We start from the raw sequence: 23,269 nt of genomic DNA, 5'->3' as shown, positions 1-23,269 counted from the left end.
AGGGAGGAGAAAACTGCTTCTTTTACTCCACAGGCTTGGAGAACGCCTTGCTCTGTCTGTCTGTCAGGTGTTATTAAGAGAAACATTAGTGTGGTTTTGAAACCCAGAAACCTATTACCAACCATCGAGTCATACACCTTTTAATGTTGCTGTTGACAAGTATCCTAACCCCCCACTATCATTAAGTGCTCATGGTCAGGTGAGAATATGAGTGGCTAAAATAAAAATAGCAGTAAGTTTTGAAATTTGCAGACATACCCTTATGTTTGGGGAAAGTTTCTGTTAAAACAAACAGTTTCTAAATCTAAAATTCAATTGAATTCAGTCTGTAAAGTTCTTAATCTTTAGAAATGCTGGTGTAAAACACTAGAAACTAACATTTTCTTCCTAGTTTTACGCGTCTGATGCTTTCTAACCTAAAATGGCCACCGTTCCCACGTCATTTAATGATGATTTTCTTGATGTTCTGCAGAATGCAACAAACAGCACGGCTGCAGGAGACGGCTCAGCCACCGGCAGTCGATTCAAACTCGATATTCTCAAGAATAAAGCCCGCACCTCCCTCACCAGCTCTCTGGAAAACATCTTTGCAAGGGTAGGAATAAGTAGAGATTTTTCTTTTTTATTATTATTTTAGTACAGTCCTTCCCCTAGTTAGATATTTTCTCTCCAAGTTTTTGCTCTGCTTCTTCATTTTCTCTCCACCTGATTGGAGGTAGCCACCTTTTTTTTTTTTCTTTTTTTTGGTCCCCACCCAGCTCAGTCTTTGTGGTGGTTGCTGTTTCTGTGTCGCGCTCATCCAAAGGGATTTGGATTGACCCATATCTGCCAGTGAGACAACACAATAATTCCTTAGTGAAGGGATCCAGGCATTCAGAGAGTCTCTGCTGCCATCTGTTATTATCTCTTAGACCTTAGCTCAACCACCGCACTGAATGCTATCACCTCTGAAAGCATCCGCCCTCTTTCCATCTTCCCATTTCAGATTTTCCTTACGACTGCGCATTTCTTCGATTTATTTATTTTTTTTAAGCAGTTTTATCCTAAAGAGTTAAAAAGAAAACAGTTATGTCACATAAACCCTAATTGTTTATTTTATCAAACACTTGTATCTTTTCGCACCGTGTCTCACGTTGTCTCTTGATATCTGTCACCAGGGTGCCAGCAGAATGCGGGGCCGCTTGGGAAGCATGGGAAGCATTAGCAGTTTCGAAAGAGTAAGTGTCCTTGAGAGAGAAACATGAGAATTCCCAGAGCATCTATCAGGGGATTCTGGGAATTCCCACTTCTTTTTTAATTTTTTTTTTAACCCACCGGCTTATTAAACCCTTTTACACTCCAGCTTTGCCATGAGCATCAGAGCAGAGTGTTGGATTTGCTTTCTCTCCTTGGCTCCTCAGACTCAAAGACGTGATTTTGCTCCGCATTGTTTCCAGATGTTTTTAAGATTTAATGGGCAGCTGGCCGAGAGGCCGAGCTGTACAGCCGACCGGGACTGTGTTCACGGAGGTGTCAGCGAGCTGCTGGGAACAAGCGGTTGCATTTTGTTGCCGTTGTGCGGAATGTGCAGCGAGTATGAAACGAAGTCCCTTTTGCCCGTCAGCGCGAAGTTAAGAGGATTTTGACCGTTTAGCACTCGCCCGCTGCAGCTTTTACGACTCGCGTCGAGGTTGTAAAAAAAATCATTCAGCATGATTCGATCAAGCCACAGATACAGGATCATTACTGCTGACCTAATTAAGTTCATCTTAAAATTAGAAAATATGGATATAATATATAGATGAACAAATATAAGCTCTGATCATTTATATGATCATTTAAAGCTACTTAAATGATCAGATACATATAAGGAGAGAATATAGGTGAGTGAGTCAGTTTTTTCTTGAATTCATGACATAAATTTTAAATGCATTTTAATTGCACATAATGTTAAAGTGTTGAAGTAGTTCAAATCTGATTTTATTTATAGGTGTAGGCCTTTGGCCACACTACTCCAGATCTCTCTCTTTTTTTTTTTTTACGTTTCTTTCATTTCTGGGAAAAACCTGAAGGGTCTACAAACAAGAGTGTCCATTTGCAGCCCTCAGAGTGACTTTTAGGGGATCCATTCGAGAACGGGTTAATTTGAATCAAAATAGCCGCTGCTGTCTTCAGGTTTCCCCCCCCCCGATGGATTTTGTTCATCAGCGGGAGAACGTTTCTCAGAAATCTGCGAAAAAATTCTCGGCAACATCTCCAGAAGCTCGGCAGAGCCTCCGCTTCAGATCTGCCGATATGACCCAGATTGCCTCCTGCTTCAAACTCTTTGTGTCAGATTCAGTAAAGCTGGAGCTGCCAGGTTGAGGAAATTCAGACTCCATTCACTCTTTTATCGTCGCTACATATCTTCTACCTTCTCAGAATCTGTGAGCCGCCGCAGATTTTATTTATTTTTTATTTTTTTTGCCTTGCATACTTCAATCAGATTTACAGTTCCTCAGAAAAGTTCTACATTACCCAGTAGAAGACAAAAGAGATTCTTTCCCAAGTAACGTCGTCTGGGGTCAGATAAACCTGTTTGCGTCGAGGCGTTTTGCGGAGGGCCTCATTACGAGGATGGGATGTAAAAGCGAGCAGGAAACGACGCTCAGGATGTCCAGTTGTACTTCAGCCGAGATCCGTCTGTCGCATTGTCCGCTCAGCCTCATCATGACACAGAGAGACGCGGAAGTGAGCCTCTGTTTACAGCCTCATTAAAGGCGAGTTCATTGTGCAGCTCTGCTCTGCACTGAAATGGAAGGGGTTTGTGTAGGAACTGGCAGCACAAATGTCACTGCGTGTCCAGCGTGGTGACAGGAGTCAAGAGGGGGGAGGTCTGTGACGGCAGGACAGGAGCAGATTGGAGGGTTTTTGTGCTGACTTGCTACCAGTGAGGTCCTCCCCGCCAATCGCGTGCGATGCTCCGAGTCATAGGACATCATCCATTAGAATACAATAGATGTGGGAGTTGTACCAGCAGGCATGAGGCACAGAGTTCAATAGTGGCGAGTGGAGAAGTTGAGAGTGGAGTCAGTTTAACCGTGAGGAAATAGGTGAGTGCAGATTTCATTTCCAACAACTTTTTTTTTTTTTGTGGGTTTGTGTCGTGCTATGCAGAATATTTTTTGGTACATCTGCAGCCTGAGTGCGGCAAACACGCATACAAACATCTCGCATTTTGTCCCAACCAGCAGGATGAGGAGTCTCCCGGTCACTCTCCGCCAGGTTCGCCTCCCGCCTTCCCGGACGACGAGCTGGAATCCGGGCCGCAGTTCCGTCGGCGTGCTCACACCTTCAGCCACCCGCCGGTGAGGAAGCGCATCTCCTTCGAGAGCCAGCCGGCCAACCAGACCAAACAGGCGCCACTCCGCAGGCAGCACTCCGTCAACCCAGAGCTGCTGCAGACCAGGTAAAGTACCTGAAACAGTTGGTCATTTTGTGCATTTTTTATTTTTTACACATTTAGGAATTAATCTTTTGCACATTTTGCAGTTTTTTTTAACTGTTGTGATTAGCTTTGAGATTTGGTTGATTTTTTTTTTAACAGTTAATCTCCCTAATCACTTTAAAACTAACAAAAGATTCCTGCACACACAATGTAATCTATTTGCAGCACTTTGATCAGTCTGCTCCCCTCATCCCCCTGCTGTCCTCTGAAACAATAGCACCACAGGTTTCCTGTCAGTGTTTTGGACCCACATGCATTTCTCACTGTTTTCCTTTCCTTTATGTAATCTTTGTTCTCTTTTTTTTAATGATTTTATTTGTGGGCGTTTCACGCTGGGCCTGCCCCAGTCACGTGGCCGTGTCCAGAACTCGCAGCATTTCAGAGGGGGAGTCCTCCTTCAGCCTCCCCTCCACCTTCTCCGCTCCCACTTTCCTGAAAAGCTTTTACCAGGGTTCGCTGGGCTCCCTGACGGACAGTGGGAGCTTCAAGAGGTGAGCGGAGGGGCGAGGGGGGTTCGGACCACCCGCCCCCCTCCCTTGCACAAACAGACAGCTGGTGATGAAGGATATGACTTCTGTGGGATGGGAACAGCTGACCTGTTGCTGGGATGGCAGTAGCCATAATCCGTGTTGGCTGAATCTTTGTAACTCGCAGCTCTACTATCCAGCCTCTTTTCAACTTCTCCTCAACATAAACACAAACTTATTGTTCTCGTTTCCCGGATTTCAAGATTTTTTTTAAATAATTTTTTTAACCCTCCTCTCGGCTCTGCAGATGGACCGGCCTTCTTCCCGTTTAGAGCGGGATATTGATACATCCTCCTTCTGTTTCATTTGCATGTGCGTCTAAAGCTTTTTTGCACGGCAAACTCCTGCGTGTTTCACCGAAATGAACAAATGTCATTAACTGCATTTCGTTCTTCTGATGTGACAGTACTTTGCAAAAATATCGGCACCACTAAAGCTTTTTTTTTTTCCAGGCTAAAACAAAGCGTATTTTATTGGGATTTTTGTTTTATTTTTGTGATAGACTAACACAAAGCATCACATTATTGTAGAAATGGAAGGAAATCAACAAGTCGTTTTTGACCCTTTTTCATTAGTAAAAAGGGTCGAAACTGAGATACGGAGTTAATCTGTGTTCATTCCCTGTGACCAATACTTTCTCTGCAAATATGGCTGCAAATTATTTTGGTTTGTCCCCAAAAGCTTTATCTGATGGGAATCTGTCGGGAAAATTCACTGATGAACGAGAGTCAGTTTGGTGATGAGGTTCTATAAATCTTTAAATTAAGGAAAATAATTTTTTTTTAATCATGTCTATAGATTATTTTTAGATTCTGCCCCTCCTCCACATCAGGGAGGGCAGCGCCCCCTATGGACCAGCTGCCACTGCATCCCCACAACATAACACCTTCACAGTGTATCACCACGGCGATGGTGATTGCGTTTTACTTCTTAGTTCAAAAGTTCAGTTTTGTTCTTATCCATCTAGCTCACCTTCTTCTATCTGTTTGCCTTTGGTCTTTGCAAAGGCTTCATTCAACAGTGACTTTCTTCCAGAAAGCTCAGATTAGAGGATTACAGGACTAATACTTATCCTATCACCAGATGGGTCTGTGAGTGGAAGCGGACGTCCACCACGTCCATTTTAGGTTTTACAGTTTTGCAGTAAAAACTCTTTAAAAGGTTGCTCTCTGATGTGTTCAAAGCTCGGGGTATTGTTTTATAACCCAAACCTGCATGTAACTCTCCCAGCACTTTCTCCCTGAACTGTAGGCTGCTGCATCTTCATGATGCTGAATGTTCCTTGATGTTCTCTAGGAGCTGTTGTATTTATGCTGACTTTAAATCACATTCAGGTGAACTCCATTTTCCAGACGGGTGCACTAGATTTTATTTAGAGGTAGCAGAGTAAATAACACTTTTCTGGTTTTTATTTGTAAAATATATTTCAAACCAACCATGCCACCTTCCTTCCACTTCACAACAGTGTAGCACTTTGTTGTTCATCGGTACCATGAAACACATTGAAGTTTTTGGTTTAAACAAAACAAGATGTGAAGTAATTTTTTTTTTGCAAGATGCTGCACAATTTAAAACCTAACAAGCTTTGCAATTTTCTTCTTTTTTTCTTTTTTTTCTCATTTTGGAAGGTTGTCGTCGGTAACCTTTGGCCAGTCAGTGACCGTGTTTGGTTCTTCAGTGAAAGCAGGATAAACCTCGGTGTGTCTGAGAAGTGGGTTCTGTCTCCTCAGATGTCTGGGTGACAGAAAGTAAAGGTCAACATTTCCATTATAAATGAGATGCAGCGCAGCGGGCCGCTGTGCTGCATTACTTCCACAGGAGGTGTTGTTTGCTCTCCGAGCAGCCAGACTCCACGGCGGCATCCGAAGAGTCAAGACAGCTTTTCTAATTCTCGAACTGCGTTGCTCCCAGATTATGGGTCAGATGTTTCAGCCTCGGTTTTTGAATGTGCTGAATATGACTCGTCCCCTCTGAGGTTTTCTTTCTGATTGACCCTTTTGGCAGCCAAAGCTTTTTCTGACGACGCCCTGCTTGAGTTAACAACAGAGAAACATTAGAGTAAATGTGTCAAGGGAGGAATTTGAAGGAGTGACTGGGGCATGCATGGAGTAGCAGTCAGAGCCGGATTGTTTGTGTTCATTGACATTAGTTTTGAACCAAGGTCACTTCCTGTTTCCCATTGCTCACATGTTCAGGCAGGTTTTTGTGTTCTGACAATGCTTGCTGATTGCTCAAGCGTTTTGTGACTAACAGCAAGAGGTTGAAATAATTATTTCTCTTTGTTATTTTTATTTTTATTTTTTTCTCATTTTTGGAAATCATTTTGCTGTTTAAGATCTAACCTGTTCCATTAAAGGCTTTAGTTATTGTGAATGTTTGTCACTCTTTGAATTCATTTTCCAAAAACCTCATAGTGTCAGGGAAAATTATTTACAGGTACAATTTATAAGATTAAGCAAAGAAACAATAAATTTGACTTTTAACATATTCAAATGTATTTGTGCAGAATAAATATTGTGCAAATAAATTCCTCCACGTCAATGAAAGGTGCAGGACGGCATTCTGAGATAACTGTGGGCTTAGTCCGAACATCTGACCAAGCGCACGCTTTGCAGGACCTTCACCTTTGCTCTTTGCTGTGCCGCAGACCTCTCCCCTCCCCTCCCCTCCCATGGTCTTATAGAAATGGATTCATAAAAGTTTTTACATATTCTAGCAACCAGGATGGTGAAGGTTTGCGTTCACCCACTTCTGTCAGACTGCATTGGATTGTATCTCTACAGCTGGGATGTCTGCAAACAGATTGCGAGCGTAAAGCTTTTCAGAAACTCTCATCACCGGCCTCTTCTCCTTCGCTGACAGTCATCTTCTTTTTCAGAAAGAACAGAAATGCATGCGCCTCGGCCGTGGCCGATGTCTCTTCTGTTTACCGCTGCTTTATTAACATGGACACTGGGGAATCGGTGTGCGGCTGCTGTTTTTTCGGAAGATTCAGCTTCACCACTTATGAACTGAACTGTCCCGTAAAGCTGGACGGGTTCTCCTGTCGTGCTTGTGTTTGGTTTGTGTCTGCCATCATTAGAGGGGTTGAAGAGAGTTGGTGTAATGTGACACCTGACTCCTTCATCGGGTGTCTCTGACACATCTGTCCTTTCTTTCTTTCTTGTAGCAATGGAGAAGGCAGGAAAAGGACGTTGTCAAGCTGCAGCAATGACTCTCTGAGCGGAGGTCTCCCTCTGACCCCACGCAGGGTCTCCTGGAGACAGAAGATCTTCCTGCGGGTCGCGTCACCCATGATCAAGCCATCTGCATCTATGCAGGACACAGGTGTGGTAACATGATCCTTTAAGCTGTTCTGCAAGGATTCATTATGTGCAACATGTAATCGGCGTCCTCTGCTTTAATGAAAGATACCAGTGTACCGACAGGAAAATTTTGTATCATGAATATTGTGGGCAAATGTTGTCAGTGTAATGACAGAGTTATTAAGCTAATGTACTTTGATAATATGCGCAGAGTTTGGCTGATAGTCCAAAAAAATACAGCTTTATTACTACAGTTATTGAGATATGTTTTTGTCATTTCACTCAGTTTCATATCGGTTCTCTGAGTAGCGCACAGAAAATGTTTTCTGCAATACAAAAGTTCTGCTTTTAGACAATATTTTGTTTTGTGTCTCGGTGAGATTTTCCTTTTGTAAATCAATATGAAATGAAATATAAATAAATGCTACAACTTCTAAAGACTGCAATAGTAATTCCAGTTAAACAAACTAACCACAGCAGACGTCTTTGCAAAAGATTACACATTAATGTAGTAAATACTTACAAGGAGTTAATTTTTTTCCCCCTTCAGTTTCTCTAGCCACATGCAGACCTGACCTGTAACCCAATAGATTCTGTTTGGCAACATGAAGAAGACTTTGACGTCCCAAAAAGAAACATACCGTTCCCTAAACTAAAAAACTTGAAACACTGATAAGAAACAAAGTCACTGAAAGGGTTACAAAGCCATCTCTTGGACTAACCACAGTGAGAGTCAGATCCATTACTGTTTATCAGTGAGACAAGGCAACAGTTAAATCCATCTCCTTCTGATTTTAATTTGCTATCTTGTCTTTGTGTTTCTGACTCTGAATATCCCCTCGGTTCAGGAAACATTCCCGTTTACTTCAAAATGCTCCATTTTTTCTGTCAGTTTTGGAATAAGTTAAATACTTTTGTCAGTATTTTTGTGTGTGTGTGTGAAAGCAGGTGCTTTTAATCGCTGAGAACCACTCGAGACAACAAATCCTAAATTAAAAGCAGCTGTGTGGAGCTGCTCTCTCTATCCTCTAAAACCCTCTGTGGACTCAACACTGCTAGTAAATCAAACTTATTGTTATATGGCAAAGCAAAGTGAATTTTAAGCACGCGTTCATGTGTTAACTCACTTTTTGCAGACGGCTCTGACGCCACAGAGCTGCTGCCTCTGTCTCCTCGTGCCTCGGACCCGGGTCGGGACCATCTGAGGCGCCTTCTGTCCCCGGCGTCCGATCAGCCGGCCGACAAGAAGCCCAAGAAGACGGGAGCCGATTACAGAGCTCTCTGGAAAACTGCCATCCACCAGCAGATCCTGCTGCTGCGCATGGAAAAGGAGAATCAGAGGTTGGAAGGTGAGCGTAAATCCCTTCTCCACCGCACCAAAAAGTGGCATTTTAAGCCTGGAGCGCATTCTTTGCCGGTCACATGAAGGACACATGGTGCTAATGATGACCTCATACTTGCTAAAACAGGAATTACACTTTTGTGTGTATGTTTTTTTTTTCCTCACTAGTAGTGTTCAGTTTGTAAAAACTGCAACATGCTTTATAAAAAAGTTTCATTGCACCAGTACAGCTTAAAGATCATAAATCAGGTTTTAGCTTATGATACTTATATTAATTTTCATTTAAAGTATAAATAAAAACTCAATAAAAAAAAAGAGCAAGCACAAGGCAGCTGAGAAATAAGCCAATAGTGAGCAAGGAGCAATGATGTTGTGTTTGAAATCCAGACCTGGATATCAGACCTGGTTAGCACAACAGCATCCTAAGAGGAAAGTGTCAACAAACTCTCCAGCTTGAATGTGAGTTTGTGAACTAAAGATTTACAGTAGATGTACAGTATTCAATAAATTTAGATATTGTTGAAAAGTTAATTTATTCAAACTCGGTCTACTGAGTGAATCGCATTATGCACACACACTGATGTTTCATACTTTTATTTCTGACAGTTGTGATGATTTGCAGCGTGTAGGTAATGAAAATGTCACTCTCGAGGTAAAACGTCTAAGAAATGGTGAAATAGTGTAGAAATCTAACAGATGTACGCAGTTATTTCAAAACACTCTGTGGAAATCTCAGTCAGCCACAGCAGTGAATGGCCTCTTGAGACAAAAGACTAATTTCAGGTTAGTTTGTGTAATTTTAATTTTATTTTTTTTGCCCAGGTTCTGACCAGCATTGTTACTCTTAATATGATTCATCATGTTTCTTCTCAAATTTGTGTCACTAAATTACAGAAATCATACAGTGATTATTAACTAAATGGCAGTGATTGGAAGCAGCTGAAAATCTCGCTTTGTTTTTACAATTGATCAGTTCCTGTTGTACTCATAAGGTTTTAACAGAGACACGGTGGAAAAATATTTCTGAATTCAAGGAAGCAGTTGCTGCTGATGTAGCACCAAGAACAAGACAGTTAATCTACGTTATTCGGAAGGAACAATAAAAAAAAATTAGAATGTTTTATTTTTAGGATACAGTCCAGCTCTCTTAGATGCCATTCATCAAAAATAAATGGCATCTTGGACTGCACTTCTCAATAGACGTATGCAGAATTAGGTCTCAGCAGCAATGAGTGTCTGAACATAATATTTTGATGCATGCATATCTCAAAATACACACACACAAAGAACAGAGCGCATCACTTTAATGCACTTTAATCCAACACCAACACATCTCCTTTTGTTTGTCTGATATTTTGACGTCAATGCTGGTCTGAGGACCTTACAGTGCAAAACTGTTTTCTGTAGAAGGTAAGCATTATAACTGAAGCCTCTGGGATCAGGGAAGAAGTTTTGCATGATACTAGTGGCTAGCTGCAAGAGTCATTCAACTCATCTTTCCTTTTTATTTATTTTTTCTTCTGCATGTCATGGGGTTGGCAGTGGGGGGTGACCAACTTTTTTTTTATTATCCTTCCGTTCCCTTCATCACTACGATCAAGTCTTTAGAATAATCTGGTTTCTATTTGGTGTTATTGTGGCTTTTGTGTCTCGTGTTTCCATCTCAGTCTGCATCATCTCCTGGTGGTTTTTGCCTGTCCCTTTTTATGCCCTCTTCAGCGAAGCGATGTTCAGTTTGTTCGCTTATCTGTTTTTCGTACCTCCTAATTCAACCGAAGCGAGTCGAGATGAGCTGCACGTCCGCAAAATGAAGCTCAACTACCAGGAAGTGTGTACCTGCCCCAAGGAAGCTCAGGCGCTCTGGGAGAGAAAACTAACGGCTCCAGGCAGAACCACAAACCCGCAGGACAAGGAGGACATATACAGAGCCATCTGCCAGGGTGAGAGGGAAGTGCGTGGGTGGATTGAAATGCACTTTAAAAGACTGGCGTTATTAAATGTTACCTTACCTTATACTTGATTTATTTGTTTGTTTCTCTCCAGGAGTTCCAAAGAGCCGACGTGGGGAGGTTTGGTTGCTCCTTTCCCATCAGCATCGGCTGCAGCACAGGCTGCCCCAGCGCCAGCAAGCTCCAGACACCCCCTACTACGACCTGCTGAAGCAGCTCACCGCACAGCAGCACGCCATTCTGGTGGACTTAGGTGGGCATGCTCACCGTTGCGTGACCTCCGCTTTACCGCACGGCCCCACTAGGATTGAACACGACAAAAAGGGGAAATATTCTCATCAATGCCCCCACTGCAGGCAGAAGCGACATCTTTAAGTTCAAAATCTACAAGAAACAGAAATAAGGCTTTCTGCGTGTCTTGTTTATAGGTTTATTGTGACTGATTTTCCTCACAAAGAGTTGCGCAAACATTTCTTTGCGTTAGGAAGAAAAGAGAGAGATGTGAGGAAGTCGGATGAGGATTGTAGCGTAGCTTTCAAAAGCACCTGAAAACAAAGGAGGCACGTGGAAGTTGATGCTTCTCTTTTTGCTACAATTATAGGAAGAAAGTCATGTTTTATTCTACACAGGGGGTGGAGATTTAGTTAATATGTTGAATTTAAAACACAAATACAAATCTGCTGCGGAGCTAATTTCTTGAGTATTTAATTTAATGGTTAACTTAACCACATTTGAACTGAATTTGAATGCCCTTTACATTTCTTAAGCTGCACACTTAAAGTTACAGTAGCAGAAATGACTATTTTCTCTAAGTCCATAGAATACTCCAACACATGGTTTAAATTAAAAACTAAATTCTTTCCAACTTGACTCACAGTCCGGATGGTTCCAGGATTTGTCTCAAATCTTCTGAAGTGCTTGTCTAAAATGTACACGTCTACTTTCTGCTTTAATTTGTTGATAATACAGCTTATTTAAAAGTTTATGAACTTCGTACTTGAATTTCACCACCGTGAGATTTAAAGACTAGTGTTTCAGCTGCTCTTTGTGCCACTCCTCACTAAACCAGCAGCTGCCTGGAAGAAGGTGCAGCAGCAAATACAGTCCCTTGGATTATCTACAACAATAAAAGGGTAAAAGCCACTTATATTGTGAGTGATTACCTCGATTGGTTAGATTAAAAACCCAACAGGCGCTTCCTATGTTAGGTCTGCAAGCTGCGCACGGTAAAATGGACTTCGATGTAGAATAAATTTAAGGGGAAAGCTGAAACTGTGGTCCTACTACTCAGTGGTGCATAAAATTACAAACAGCAAATATTTTATTAAGTTCTCACACGGAGCACTGTTTTTATAACAAAAGCTTATAACAAAAGTTGTAAATCCAACTCCCTCCTCAGGCCGGACCTTCCCCACCCACCAGTACTTCTCGGCCCAACTTGGAGCGGGCCAACTTTCCCTCTACAATTTGCTGAAGGCGTACTCTCTGATGGACACAGAGGTACACGCTGTAATCCTTTTTGCTCTCCTCGCAGAAACATTCAAAGTAAAGAATCTCCTCAATGTCATTATGAATTGTCCTTTTCCTATTTGTTCTCCACAGGTTGGCTACTGCCAGGGCATCAGCTTTGTGGCCGGAGTGCTGCTGCTCCACATGAAGGAAGAGCAAGCTTTCGACATGCTGAAGTTCCTGATGTACGACCTGGGCATCAGGCGGCAGTACCGACCCGACATGGTTTCACTGCAGGTCAGCGCGGACACACTGATCGGCTGCTTTGACATGCCGCTCGAACAAAAGCAAACTCATGCGTGCACAGAAATATTTTTCACATCAATACTGACCTATATATATATTCCCTTTTCTGCATGTTTAGGATTTTTATTTTACTGTTATTAAACCAAAAAGTCTTGAAAAAGATCCACTATTCTCAACCATGGACTACTTTGCTTTAGTCTTTCACATAATAAATACAATTGATCAAAGTTTGTGTTTGTACTGTCACAAAATTAGTCGTGGCACTTGATTTTAATTTAATTGCAAGGTCAGTAAATAACTAATCACAATTTGATTGAAGACCATATATTGATAAATTAAGCAACATCTTTAATTCAAAAACCCTTTATTTGTGGCTACATTATTGAATAAATAGACGTAGGAGCTGAACATCAAAGAGATTTGTTGTTTTTCATCTGTTATTTGTATTATTTAACCATCAGATTCGGGCAAAAGCTCCATTATATCCATCCAGCATTCAGGGAACTTCTTTGGAAAAAAAAAAAAACTTCTTTAGAAATGTGCACTGTGGACACTCACATTAGTGCTGGGTACGTCTGTGCTGCAGCAACACGTTTTGCATTTAGATGGCATTTCAGGCTTGAGTAGCTCTGGTTACCGTCCGACTCCTTTATGCACAACATATTCAACAATAGCCTCTTCCAGAGTCCCATCGGGTTATTTATTGAGGCAAAAATGAACCCTCAGGGGTCCAAGACAAGCGGCTTTGTTGTCTTTTGCTTTGTTTGCGGATGTCGCTTGTGCGTCGCATTTAGGGGCATACCAGAAACGCAAACATAAAGGTTCCAGTCGGAACTTTTATATGTAAAACTGAAAAAAAAAATGTGTCAAAACTTTTAACACGTTAAAATCTATGTATGTAATTAATTAATCAAAATTAGCACATTAAAGTTCTGGCCCTAAGCAAAATAAATAAAAAAAATGCTCCAATGGTATGAATACTTTTACAAACCACTGCAGGGACAGTTTTGTCAGACGGCTGAGCGCCTGATGAGTCATGATGGATGAACAGCAGGGATGTGAACATCGCCAAAGGGTTCAGGTTCTGACCTTCCTGTTGAAATTCCTGCTTGCCGTTTGGCCACTTTGGGCATTTTGTCACAAATACTCGATAAAGGCTGCTGCTGATATTGATTACAATAAAAAAAAAAAGTAAAAAAAAAAAAAAACTGTTTCATAGTATCATTGAACAAAAGAATTTTCCCTCAGTAACTAATAGCTCTGTTTGCAATAATTAATAGTGAATCATTAAGATTTTTACGCATTGAAAATTGTTCATAAAAAAAAAAAATCTCTGCTGAGTTTTCCATAACATTGTTCACAAACAAATTAAACGCTTAGAAAATAATGGGACAGAACCATTACAGTCTTTATGAGACTGAAAGACAATTATTCTTTGTGTAAACAAATAAACATTTAACTACTTCTTCACTTGGTCCTGCATTCTCCAAGCAGAAGAGGAAAGGCACAATGTGGTTTGCATTATAACCAGTACTGTTATCCAATAAATGCACATGGCTTCAATTTATTTCCTAGGAATAATGCGCATTTAGAGCATCGTATCCTCTCATCCAGCAGCATCACAGCGTAACAGAACAGCCCAGAACCTGAGTTTGCACACCAGCAGTCCAGACCTGCTCCATAGTTTAAATATTTTAGGTATTATGCCATGGATAAAACACTGAAACGTTTTAATGCAAGAACTACAGCGCCTGATCCTGAAGACAAGCTGATGAAACGCAGCGTTCAGTTTTCTTATGTAATGCCATCACACGCTTGAGAATGTGCAGGAATTCTTTCTGAGTTGATGTTTCATTTTAACCAAACGTGTGTCAACTTTGTGTACAAAAATACCACTTCAAAATATTTCCTTACAGTTTTATGCTTTTTGTCTTTATTGTCTTTTTTAAAATTGCTTTTGACGGGAGTCACAAGTGCAGATTCCATTTTTTTTGTTTCGAATGCACAGACACACACAAGAAAACAAACACATTTACTTCCTGTTTAAAACCATGCACAGCGTGCTCCTCCGTTCGTTTTATAGCGGTCATCCGCCTGTCACCTTTTATTGGTTTGCTTTGCTGGCAGCAGCATGTCTCCACCTCTCCGTCAGACCACACCTGCTCTGTTAGCTCCAGTTAAACATCAGCTGACCTCACCATAGTTGAAGCATCGACAGGGGGGGTAATGTTTAATCTCCTCCAGGTAACCGTTCAGCCGAGCAGAAGCTTGCCGTTTCCCTCCCTGCAGCAGTTTTGGTCTTTAAAGAAGTTCCCTGACATATTTGTGCTGTTTCCTTTGCGCTTCGGGAGGAGGTTCAGGTATAGCTGGTCTTCTTTGTTACTTGAGGAAATTGTAAAAGCAGAGAGTCTAATTTTAGCCCGAGCTAACTTCTGCTTCTCCTGTCTTTGCTCTTTGCTGTCTCAGACTGTAAAAAGAGTTATTGCAGCTCATCAGACGCACGGCCTTGTCTGAGCAAGTCCTTTAAGCAACACTGCTTTCACTTTACCAGCGCCTTGGTTCAATGGGGGAGGAAAAAAAAAAAAAAAAAAAACCTTCATTGATTCTTGGATTTCTTTTGGAAACCTTGTCTCTTCCAGATCCAGTTCTACCAGTTTGTTCTGACCTGATGTTGCCTTTTTCGTCTCTGTTGTGCTCCAGATTCAGATGTACCAGCTCTCCAGGCTGCTGCACGACTACCACCGGGACCTTTACAATCACCTGGAGGAGTACGAGATCGGGCCGAGCCTCTACGCCGCACCTTGGTTCCTCACCCTCTTCGCCTCGCAGTTCCCCCTCGGCTTCGTGTCTCGCATCTTTGGTAAAGCCCAGAACAGTGGGGTCTCTTGATTGCAGCCAAGTGCCTCAGCAGAATTATATCTGCTGAGGCATTTGTGTTGGAGATTACATTAACACTTTTTTGATGCTGCTTCTTTTTTGTTTTTTGTTTGTGTGATTAGATCTAGTGTTTGTACAAGGTACTGAGGTGATCTTTAAAGTGGCCCTCTGTCTGCTGAGCAGCCATGAGAGGGAGATAGTGGCGTGCGACAGCTTTGAGAGCATCGTGGACTATCTGAAAACGACACTCCCCACGCTCACACAGACACAGATGGAGCAAGCCATTACCAAGGTACCGTAAAGGGATTCAATGCAACGCATCTATGCAAAAGTAATACTCCAATTTTCTCGCATCTGTTTTGGTTTTGCCGACTTGTGAAGATGAACACAGAACACGAATATAAAAAAAAAAACAATAAAGTATACATGCAATTACATGTGTTTTATGTAAAAGTTTTCACACCCCTTGCACAAGTTTCTGTGTAATTTTATTGGGATTTCTTTTTTTCTTTTTTTTTTAGTGGATCAAGACGGGGAATATTTTTTGTCTTACTAATTGAAATGATTCCCACAGCATGATTCTGCCACCACAACACTTTACTTTGGGTCCAGACCAGAAAGTTCAGTTTTGGTTTCGTCTGACTAGAGCACATCTGCTGCATCTCCAAATGGATCATTTTTAAATTTTCAATAGGACCTGTCATTGCTTTCCGAGAGAATCTTGAAAAGTCTTGTCTGTATAAAGAACAAAAGTCCAAAATAGCTCAACAATTGCAGATGTTTCTATTTTGGTTTACATATAAACTGCATACTTTAATTCCAGCATGATACCCTTCAGTAGTTTGACTGACTACTGATAGAAAAGAGCAATGTCATATGTTTTTGTACTTTAGACATCTTTAAATTCAACAGGTGTGCCCCCTGAAAATCTAATGTTTTACAAACAAAGCAAGGCTATTGCAATACACAATTTATTTCCAGGCTTTATATGTCTGAAGCATTGGTGCAAACAAAGAAGTGTAGAAAAATGTAAGTTAAGGATAAGCAACCTCACTGCAGCTCATTCTGGATCACTAGGTGATGGAGATGGACATCTCCAAGCAGCTGCACGCATATGAGGTCGAGTACCACGTCCTGCAGGATGAGATGTTGGACGCCGGGCCGCCGCCCGACGACTCGGAGCGCCTCGACAAATTAGAGAAGACGAACGTGCAGCTGAAGAAACAGAACATGGATCTGCTGGAAAAACTTCAAGTAAGTAAAATAAAGTGCAACATCGCATGTTTAAATGGTAAACCAGAATACTGTTGAGAGGATATATTCTTGTGCACAGAGTCACGATTTGTTAAAAAAGCAATGCCAATTTGTGCAATCTAGAAGAAGCTGTGTGTAATTGCAAAAATGTCATTGCCTCTGGTTGCCTGTAGATGGCACTAATACATCAGTGGAAAACACAGCGGCAATGAGAGACTGTTGAAGAAACAAAAGGCCTGAGAGCTGTTATGTTCTCCACGTACTTCAATCATTTCAGTGAAGTGTGAATCTGTGGAGGAGGACTGATAAAGTCGCACCTGATGAGCTTCATATTAACAGAGGTTTGAAAGTTCTTCAGGCGCTCTCATGTCTGATTGTAACGAGAGAAAATCACTAGAGGGTCAATGTTTTGGACTTGGACTTGGTTTTTGACTCCTATAAAACTCAACAAGTTATTTCAAGAACGTGGATGAAATGTACATTCAGATGCATTATGCCGATTACTGACATTATCCTCCCGGGCTGCGGAGAGAAATTGCACACCTTGTAATACACCTTGTGTTGCAGTCATCAAGATTTTCAGATTTGAGTGTCCGTTTTGCAACAGCGCCTGACTGAGGTGCTTTCTCTCTGTCATGCAGGCTGCAAGACAGAAGATTCAGACTCTGGAGACGAGCGTGGAGAGCTTCCTCTCTCGGGAGAGCAAAATGAAGCACATGATTCGCTCCCTGGAGCAAGAGAGGGCAGCCTACCAGAGGACCGTTGAACGCATGCGCTCCAGCCTTCCCTCCGACGCCCTGACAGATGTGGAGATGACCCAGATCAAAACAGGACCCAATGGGAAAGCCAAAACCGCAGCCAAGAAGCCCTGATGGCAACAGGAGGGAGTAGGTGGGGGTGGTGGGGGGGCAACAAGGGGAGGGGGGCTGGAGGAGGCATTGGCTGCGTTCGGGCAGATGCAGCGACTCAGATCCACAAACTGTCAAGTGAAGACTGCTCAGTGGAAAGCCGACGAGCTCCACTTTACTTCTGTGATGAAGTGTGGCGGCGTTTTGTAAATGTTTGAAGTCTTGAGACAGACAGACAGCATGGGGAAACATCTCGGTTTTGTTTGATGAGCAGATAAAAAGAGTGGTGGGAGGATGGTTTCAGGGTTTCCACAGCGCAGAAAAGCCAATGTTTCTCTCATCTCATTCACGACCCGTTTGGAGGTAGAACCAACGGCCACGCCGTCCTGCAGTGGCCGGATGTTTTGGCTCTATTCATGGGGGAATTTCCTTGTTCGCACTGCCTGGATGTATCTTACTGCCTAACAAGAGTAACTCCACAGAAGCTGCCTGTTGAGACTTCATTTTTTTCAGACCTTGCGAGGTCTATTTACAGCCATTACCAGTGTCTGATCGGGGGCAGCATTTTGTTGTTCTTTTACACGTTCGTCTCCAATGAAAGCTTCGCTTTATTACATTTTAATCACTTGAAGTTTTTAATGAATGTGACATCTCCTCGTGGGTCGTTCTAATCGCGTTCGTTCTCTCTCCGCGACCGTTGGCGTCACTCTTCAGCAGAACTAGAGTGCAGCATCGCTAGAGATCGCTCAGAGTGCCGTTTCTTCTCGAGAAACATCTCTTCCAGATCTCGGGCAGGATGTGAGGTCGCCTGCCGCCTCGGCTTCCTGTAAGACGCCGGCCGCGCCAGTCGTCTCTCTTTTAGCACCGCCTTCAGACTTCGAGGCACAGCTCGCGCTCCCCGGGAGGCGCAGACTAAACAGACCGAGGTGAAGACGGGATCTGAATGTACACACTGCTGCACTTAAAAAAAAAAAAAAAAAACAAACGAAAGAAAGAAAGAAAAAAGCCCTGCAAGGCAGTACCGGTTTAGTTTCTGCAGCGCCTCTCAGAAGTATTCGTAGCTGTCGGAACTGTTTCACATTGTCTCAGTGACGACTATGATGTGTTTTTTCATGATTTAATTTGACATATCAATGCAATTTGCATATAATTGTGAATTAGAAGGAAATTGAAGCATTCATCCATCCAACTCTGATGGGAGAGAGTGCGCCACTCTCTCCCATCAGGTATTGGGAAAGAGCAACACACACAGACAATTGACATTTGACCTAACAGCCATGTTTTTGGACTGAGAGAAAGCTGGAGTACCTGGATTGAATCCACCGAGGCACAAAAGAGGAAATACAAACCATGCAGAGAGAGCAAAACCCCTTCAGACTGGAGATCCTCTTGCAGAAAGTCAAAGGTGCCATTTGACAGAAAAAAAGTGTGTCTGCAAAAACACAAAATCTTACCAAGTATTACTGTCTCGTCTAGTTTCTAGTGCAAATGTCTTAGTACACTTGATATGAGACACAACTAACTTACAAGCAACTTTCCAGCAAGATACTGAAGCTTGTTTTAAATCAATAATTCCTCAATATTGACAAAAGTGTATTTATTACACTGGGAGATTATTTCGCTTATAATAAGATGTTTTTCTAACATTATAAGTGAAATAATATGCCACTGGAACAAATATAGAGGAATTATTGACTTAGAATAAGCTTCTATATCTCGCTAAAAAAGTTGTAAGATAGTTTTGTCTCATTTCAAGGGTTCTGAGATACTTGCATTAAAAATTAGACCAAAAATACTTTGCGAGATTTTGTTTTTTTGCAGTGTAGACTTTGTTTACTCTGATACCCCTGAATAAATTGTGGTACAGCCAATTCCCTTCAGAATCACATAATTAACTATCTGTAGTTTATCAAGTACGTAGCACATTTTCCAGATTTTTTTTAAAAATAAATAAGCGATTTTAACAATCACTTCCAAATCACCCTCTGCGTTGCGTTGGTCGGTTATCTATAATCTGTGCGATAAATTTAATAAATTGTAGTTGTAACATGACAGAGTACAGAAATGTTTGCTGGGCACGAATACTTTTGGAAAGCAATTCCAAAATGCTCAATATTTCAATTGGATATGTCCAAAACTGAAGAGTTTAGTTTAGCAGAGAAATAAGAAAGGAGCTAAAATGAGCCTGAGGGCACTTGAGTTGACCTCTCAACGATAATGAGTCTTGGGTTTTATATACTGCATCGACACACACGGACACACACACACACACACACGCACACACGCACACACACACACACACACACACACACACACACACACACACACACACACACACACACACACACACACTGCAGTGAAGTGGTTGACTGTTTGGACAGACGGTTTATATGCTTCTAAAGCTCTGTCCCTGGCTCCCTCTTTGATTTTGTTTTCTGCCACCTCCAGGTCTGAATCATCGTCATCACTTTTTATTCAAGTGAAAACTTGTCCTCGTCTTTTAAAGGTGTGTGTGGGGGGGTGGGGTGGGTGGGGGGGACTCTTTACAATTAAATTAGGGTGACTTCTATCGTGAAACAAGAGGGTGTTCATCAGCCGTCCTGCCCTGGGAGACGAGTGACACATTTGTGTTGGTTTGGAGTGTAAAGTTTTTATTCTGTTACTTGAGTCCCAGAAGATGTATGGTAATGGCAGCCAGTACAATCCGTTTGTTTATCAATCATACGCACGTCTTTACATGCGAGCGATATCGACTAATTCACATAAAGTGTCTTTAGCCGTCGTGTAAATAAGGTCGTAAGTTCCCGGCGAAAACGAGCGTCTCGTTTTTTGATTGAGTTGGTATTGAAAAATGAGCTGCATGGATTTACCCAGCAAAACATATCAAATGGCTCTTTTTAAAAAAAAAAAAAAAAAACAACAACTTTTAATGGATGCATGCAGTAGAGAGGAAACTAAGCCTTTGTCTGTAGTTTGTACTACTGCAATATCCGTGCATCTTAGATGTCAGACCATTGAACCAAAGATGTGCTTTATGTCCTGGAGATACATGAACGAATTCATTCAAAATGCACAGTGTTTTACATATTTTATGGGCTTTTTCACCAAATCTGTCTCGCTTCTTTTTTCTTTTTTTTTTCCCCTAGATGTTGTTTTTAACAGTAACTTGAAGAAATACCAAATATTGGTTTAAAAAACTTGAGTATGCGATACAAAAAACAATGTCAGGTCTTTTTATCATCATTACACAATTTTTTAAAATTTAATTTTGCTACACAATGCTCTATATGCAGGGTTCCTGTTCATTTCGTGTCAGAATCCCCTGACACGGTTTTAATGTGGAAATAAAAAAAACAAAACAGGATGGATGGATGGGTAATAAGGTAAATGAATGGATGGTTAGACAAACAGATTAATGGACAATCGGAAAAGCGAGAGGTCAAAATTATGGAAAATTGACCGGAGGGAAGGACGGCAAAACAAATGGAAAAGTGCATAGTGGGTGGATGGGTATATGAAAATACATTTCATACTTTTTCAGACTGAATTGGAACCCTGTGTGTGATCTACGGAGTTGAAGGTTCAGCCTAAGAGTCTCCCTGTTGGGGTCAGCATCTCGACTGCTAACTAGTGTTTGTATCACTGTTCTGAAACTGTCAACATGAGGGCTACACTGACGCAAAGAAACTGTCCTGAATACATCAATAAACCTCAGCTTGCCTTGTTTCCCGTCTCCTTATGTCCCAGTGTATTTCCTTCCCATCAGGAGCTCAAATAAAAGAAATTCTGTTCCTTTAGCGCTCCAAGTTAACCTCGCTTAAAAGACCAGCGTAAGCCGACATCCACAAAGAGCATATATAAAGGCTTTTTTTTTTCATTAGGAGTTGTTCTTTTATCAGCAACTTGGGCAAATAAAACCGTATTTCCACATTGAGCTGAAAGTATAAAAGAAGATTAAAAAAAATCTCTCAGTAGAAGTCAAAATTTAGCCTTGTACACGTTTAACATTGAATCAAATAGTTGACTTCCTGACCATGCGTGACTCACTGCTCTGTACGAAGCAATGAGTTTCACGTGTTTTAAGTGTTAGTTTGTGAGAAAGTCCTGTCACAGAGCGCTGTGAAAAAGTATTTTCCCTCACTTGAATATGTCAGACAAACCTAATTTCACTGTGGAGAAAAAAAAAAAAAAAGTTAACCTGACTGAATACAGATTGTCGTTCTCAAAGGATGTTTTGATTGCTAAGGGGAATAACGCAATGTGAGCCAACAGGACCTGATGAAAGTAATCACAAACCTGCCGTCTGCTTCCGTTCCAGTGTTTGTGATAACTGATGGTGAGTCTTTGTCATCAACGCCGTGTGAGAGTTTCGGCCCACTCTTCTTGGCAGAATTGTTTTAATCCAGTCACGTTTGGAGCTCGAAATGACAGCTTAAAGTCTTGTGAGGTTAAGACTCCACTGAACACTTTGGATGCCTAGTAACAATCTCCATTAGCAGCAAAGTTGATTAGTCATTATTTCAAGTGTTGCTGGAGTTTTCACTTCAACGCTTTGTTCCTCTCCGTGCTCAGAATCAGGTGAAGTTGTGAGGCAGATTTCACCGGTTTTGATAGAAAATTGTAAATGTATTGTAATTTCTCAAAGGGAACACCTATCTAATGTGGATTTTTCTTGCTTTATTGTTTGGTGCCTACTTTCTTATGCTGCTACATTGTTTTCTGATAAGGCTGATTGTTCAATATTTCAGAAACCACTGACGATTCTCCTAAGTTCTCCTTACACCAGGCAGGATGTGGTTAGTTGAGCTCGTTTTGTAAAACATTTTCCAACGCTGCATCTCAGTGAAATAGAATATCCTTGAAATGTTCTTTTCTCTTAGTAAATAAAATCAATAAAGTAAAAGACAATATGTTTTTTTTTCATAAAACATCTAAATTAGACAAAATAAATGATTTTATTTTTCATTTTTTCATCTAGGCCTACTGGGCAGTCAATTCAAATTTAGGCTTTTCCTTAAAATTAGCTGAAATAATTTTGTAAGATCAGTATCTGTATATAAATTTCACTTGGAATTATTGAATACTTAAACTTTTCAAAGATATTCTAATTTATTAGGAAACGCTGTGTGCAACTGATCTCAGTTATGTGCTTCCCACGCCTGCAAACATTTATCACCTTGTCCAGGACAGACCTTATTCCATCGCAAAAGAATCTACCTTTTTTTTTTTTTTTTTTTGCCATGCATCATTTCTATGTGTTTTCTTGCCAGCAAATCTCACTCTTGTTGTCTTTTGAGAAAATGTGAGCGATAGTTTTATACAACTGCTGAAAGTCAAGACCTTGTTTATAGATTGGTTGCTTTTTATTGTCAGCATATTCCTCATGCCCTGCTGTTTCAAGATGGATGTTCTATTTTTAATCCCCACCCGCTATTAAACATATAATTTAAGCATAAAATATCTTCAGGAGCACATCCAACCTTTGCCAAGAGGGCATTTTTTTTAATCTTGGGGTACTTTGTTACTAGCAGCATGTTGTGCAAAGTCTTTTTTCCCCCCCTTTCAGATTCGCTGCATCCATAAAAACTACTAAACGCCAACTAAGTAACTCCCGACAATTTATTTAGACAGAAACTTGCATTTTTTTTAGCACAATGTGCAGTGTGTCCTTGGCGGACTTGAAGAGACAGACTAGTTGCAGACGGAAGGAGAAGCGTCAAGTTCTAAAAACTTTCATACTGGTGGAACATTGTGGGAGGTGTCAGGGAAAAGGTTTTGAGTTCTTCTGGCTCTTTGGGGGGATTCCAAAAAAAAAAAAGCTGGCAAGTTTTAGATCCCCTCTTATTCCATTTGTTTAATGTGTGGTTTATAAATAAAATTAAAAAAAATACAGAGAGAAAACCCACCATGTGTCTAACCGACCAATGAGGGGCTTTGAAAGATAGC

The 23,269-nt window shown here is 41.3% G+C and overlaps 1 protein-coding gene across 5 annotated transcripts in view; it reads left to right on the top strand.

Moving 5' to 3' along the window:
* Positions 1-21,049, top strand: part of tbc1d4 (TBC1 domain family, member 4) — a 37,552-nt gene extending 16,503 nt beyond the window's left edge. Inside the window, exons 10-23 of one of the 5 annotated variants that reach the window (XM_081601270.1) lie at positions 473-595; positions 1,158-1,217; positions 3,213-3,427; positions 3,814-3,957; positions 7,163-7,320; positions 8,435-8,647; positions 10,419-10,580; positions 10,684-10,842; positions 11,989-12,089; positions 12,192-12,335; positions 15,045-15,204; positions 15,344-15,513; positions 16,299-16,475; positions 17,117-21,049. In XM_081601270.1, the coding sequence (XP_081457396.1) occupies positions 473-595; positions 1,158-1,217; positions 3,213-3,427; positions 3,814-3,957; positions 7,163-7,320; positions 8,435-8,647; positions 10,419-10,580; positions 10,684-10,842; positions 11,989-12,089; positions 12,192-12,335; positions 15,045-15,204; positions 15,344-15,513; positions 16,299-16,475; positions 17,117-17,347 (2,217 nt within the window). In that variant the 3' untranslated portion in view covers positions 17,348-21,049. Of the gene's footprint in view, positions 1-472; positions 596-1,157; positions 1,218-2,441; positions 3,072-3,209; positions 3,428-3,813; positions 3,958-7,162; positions 7,321-8,434; positions 8,648-10,418; positions 10,581-10,683; positions 10,843-11,988; positions 12,090-12,191; positions 12,336-15,044; positions 15,205-15,343; positions 15,514-16,298; positions 16,476-17,116 lie in introns of those variants that run through there. The other 4 variants (XM_008433579.3, XM_008433612.3, XM_081601286.1 and 1 more) reach the window with 4 other exon arrangements.
* The last annotated feature ends 2,220 nt before the right edge of the window (positions 21,050-23,269 follow it).

Source organism: Poecilia reticulata, chromosome 2 (genome assembly GCF_904066995.2).
Source record: "Poecilia reticulata chromosome 2, P_reticulata-male-v2, whole genome shotgun sequence".
Taxonomy (NCBI): domain Eukaryota; kingdom Metazoa; phylum Chordata; class Actinopteri; order Cyprinodontiformes; family Poeciliidae; genus Poecilia; species Poecilia reticulata.
The sequence above is the reverse complement of the archived record's forward strand: the minus strand, read 5'-3'. Positions and strand labels throughout refer to the sequence as shown.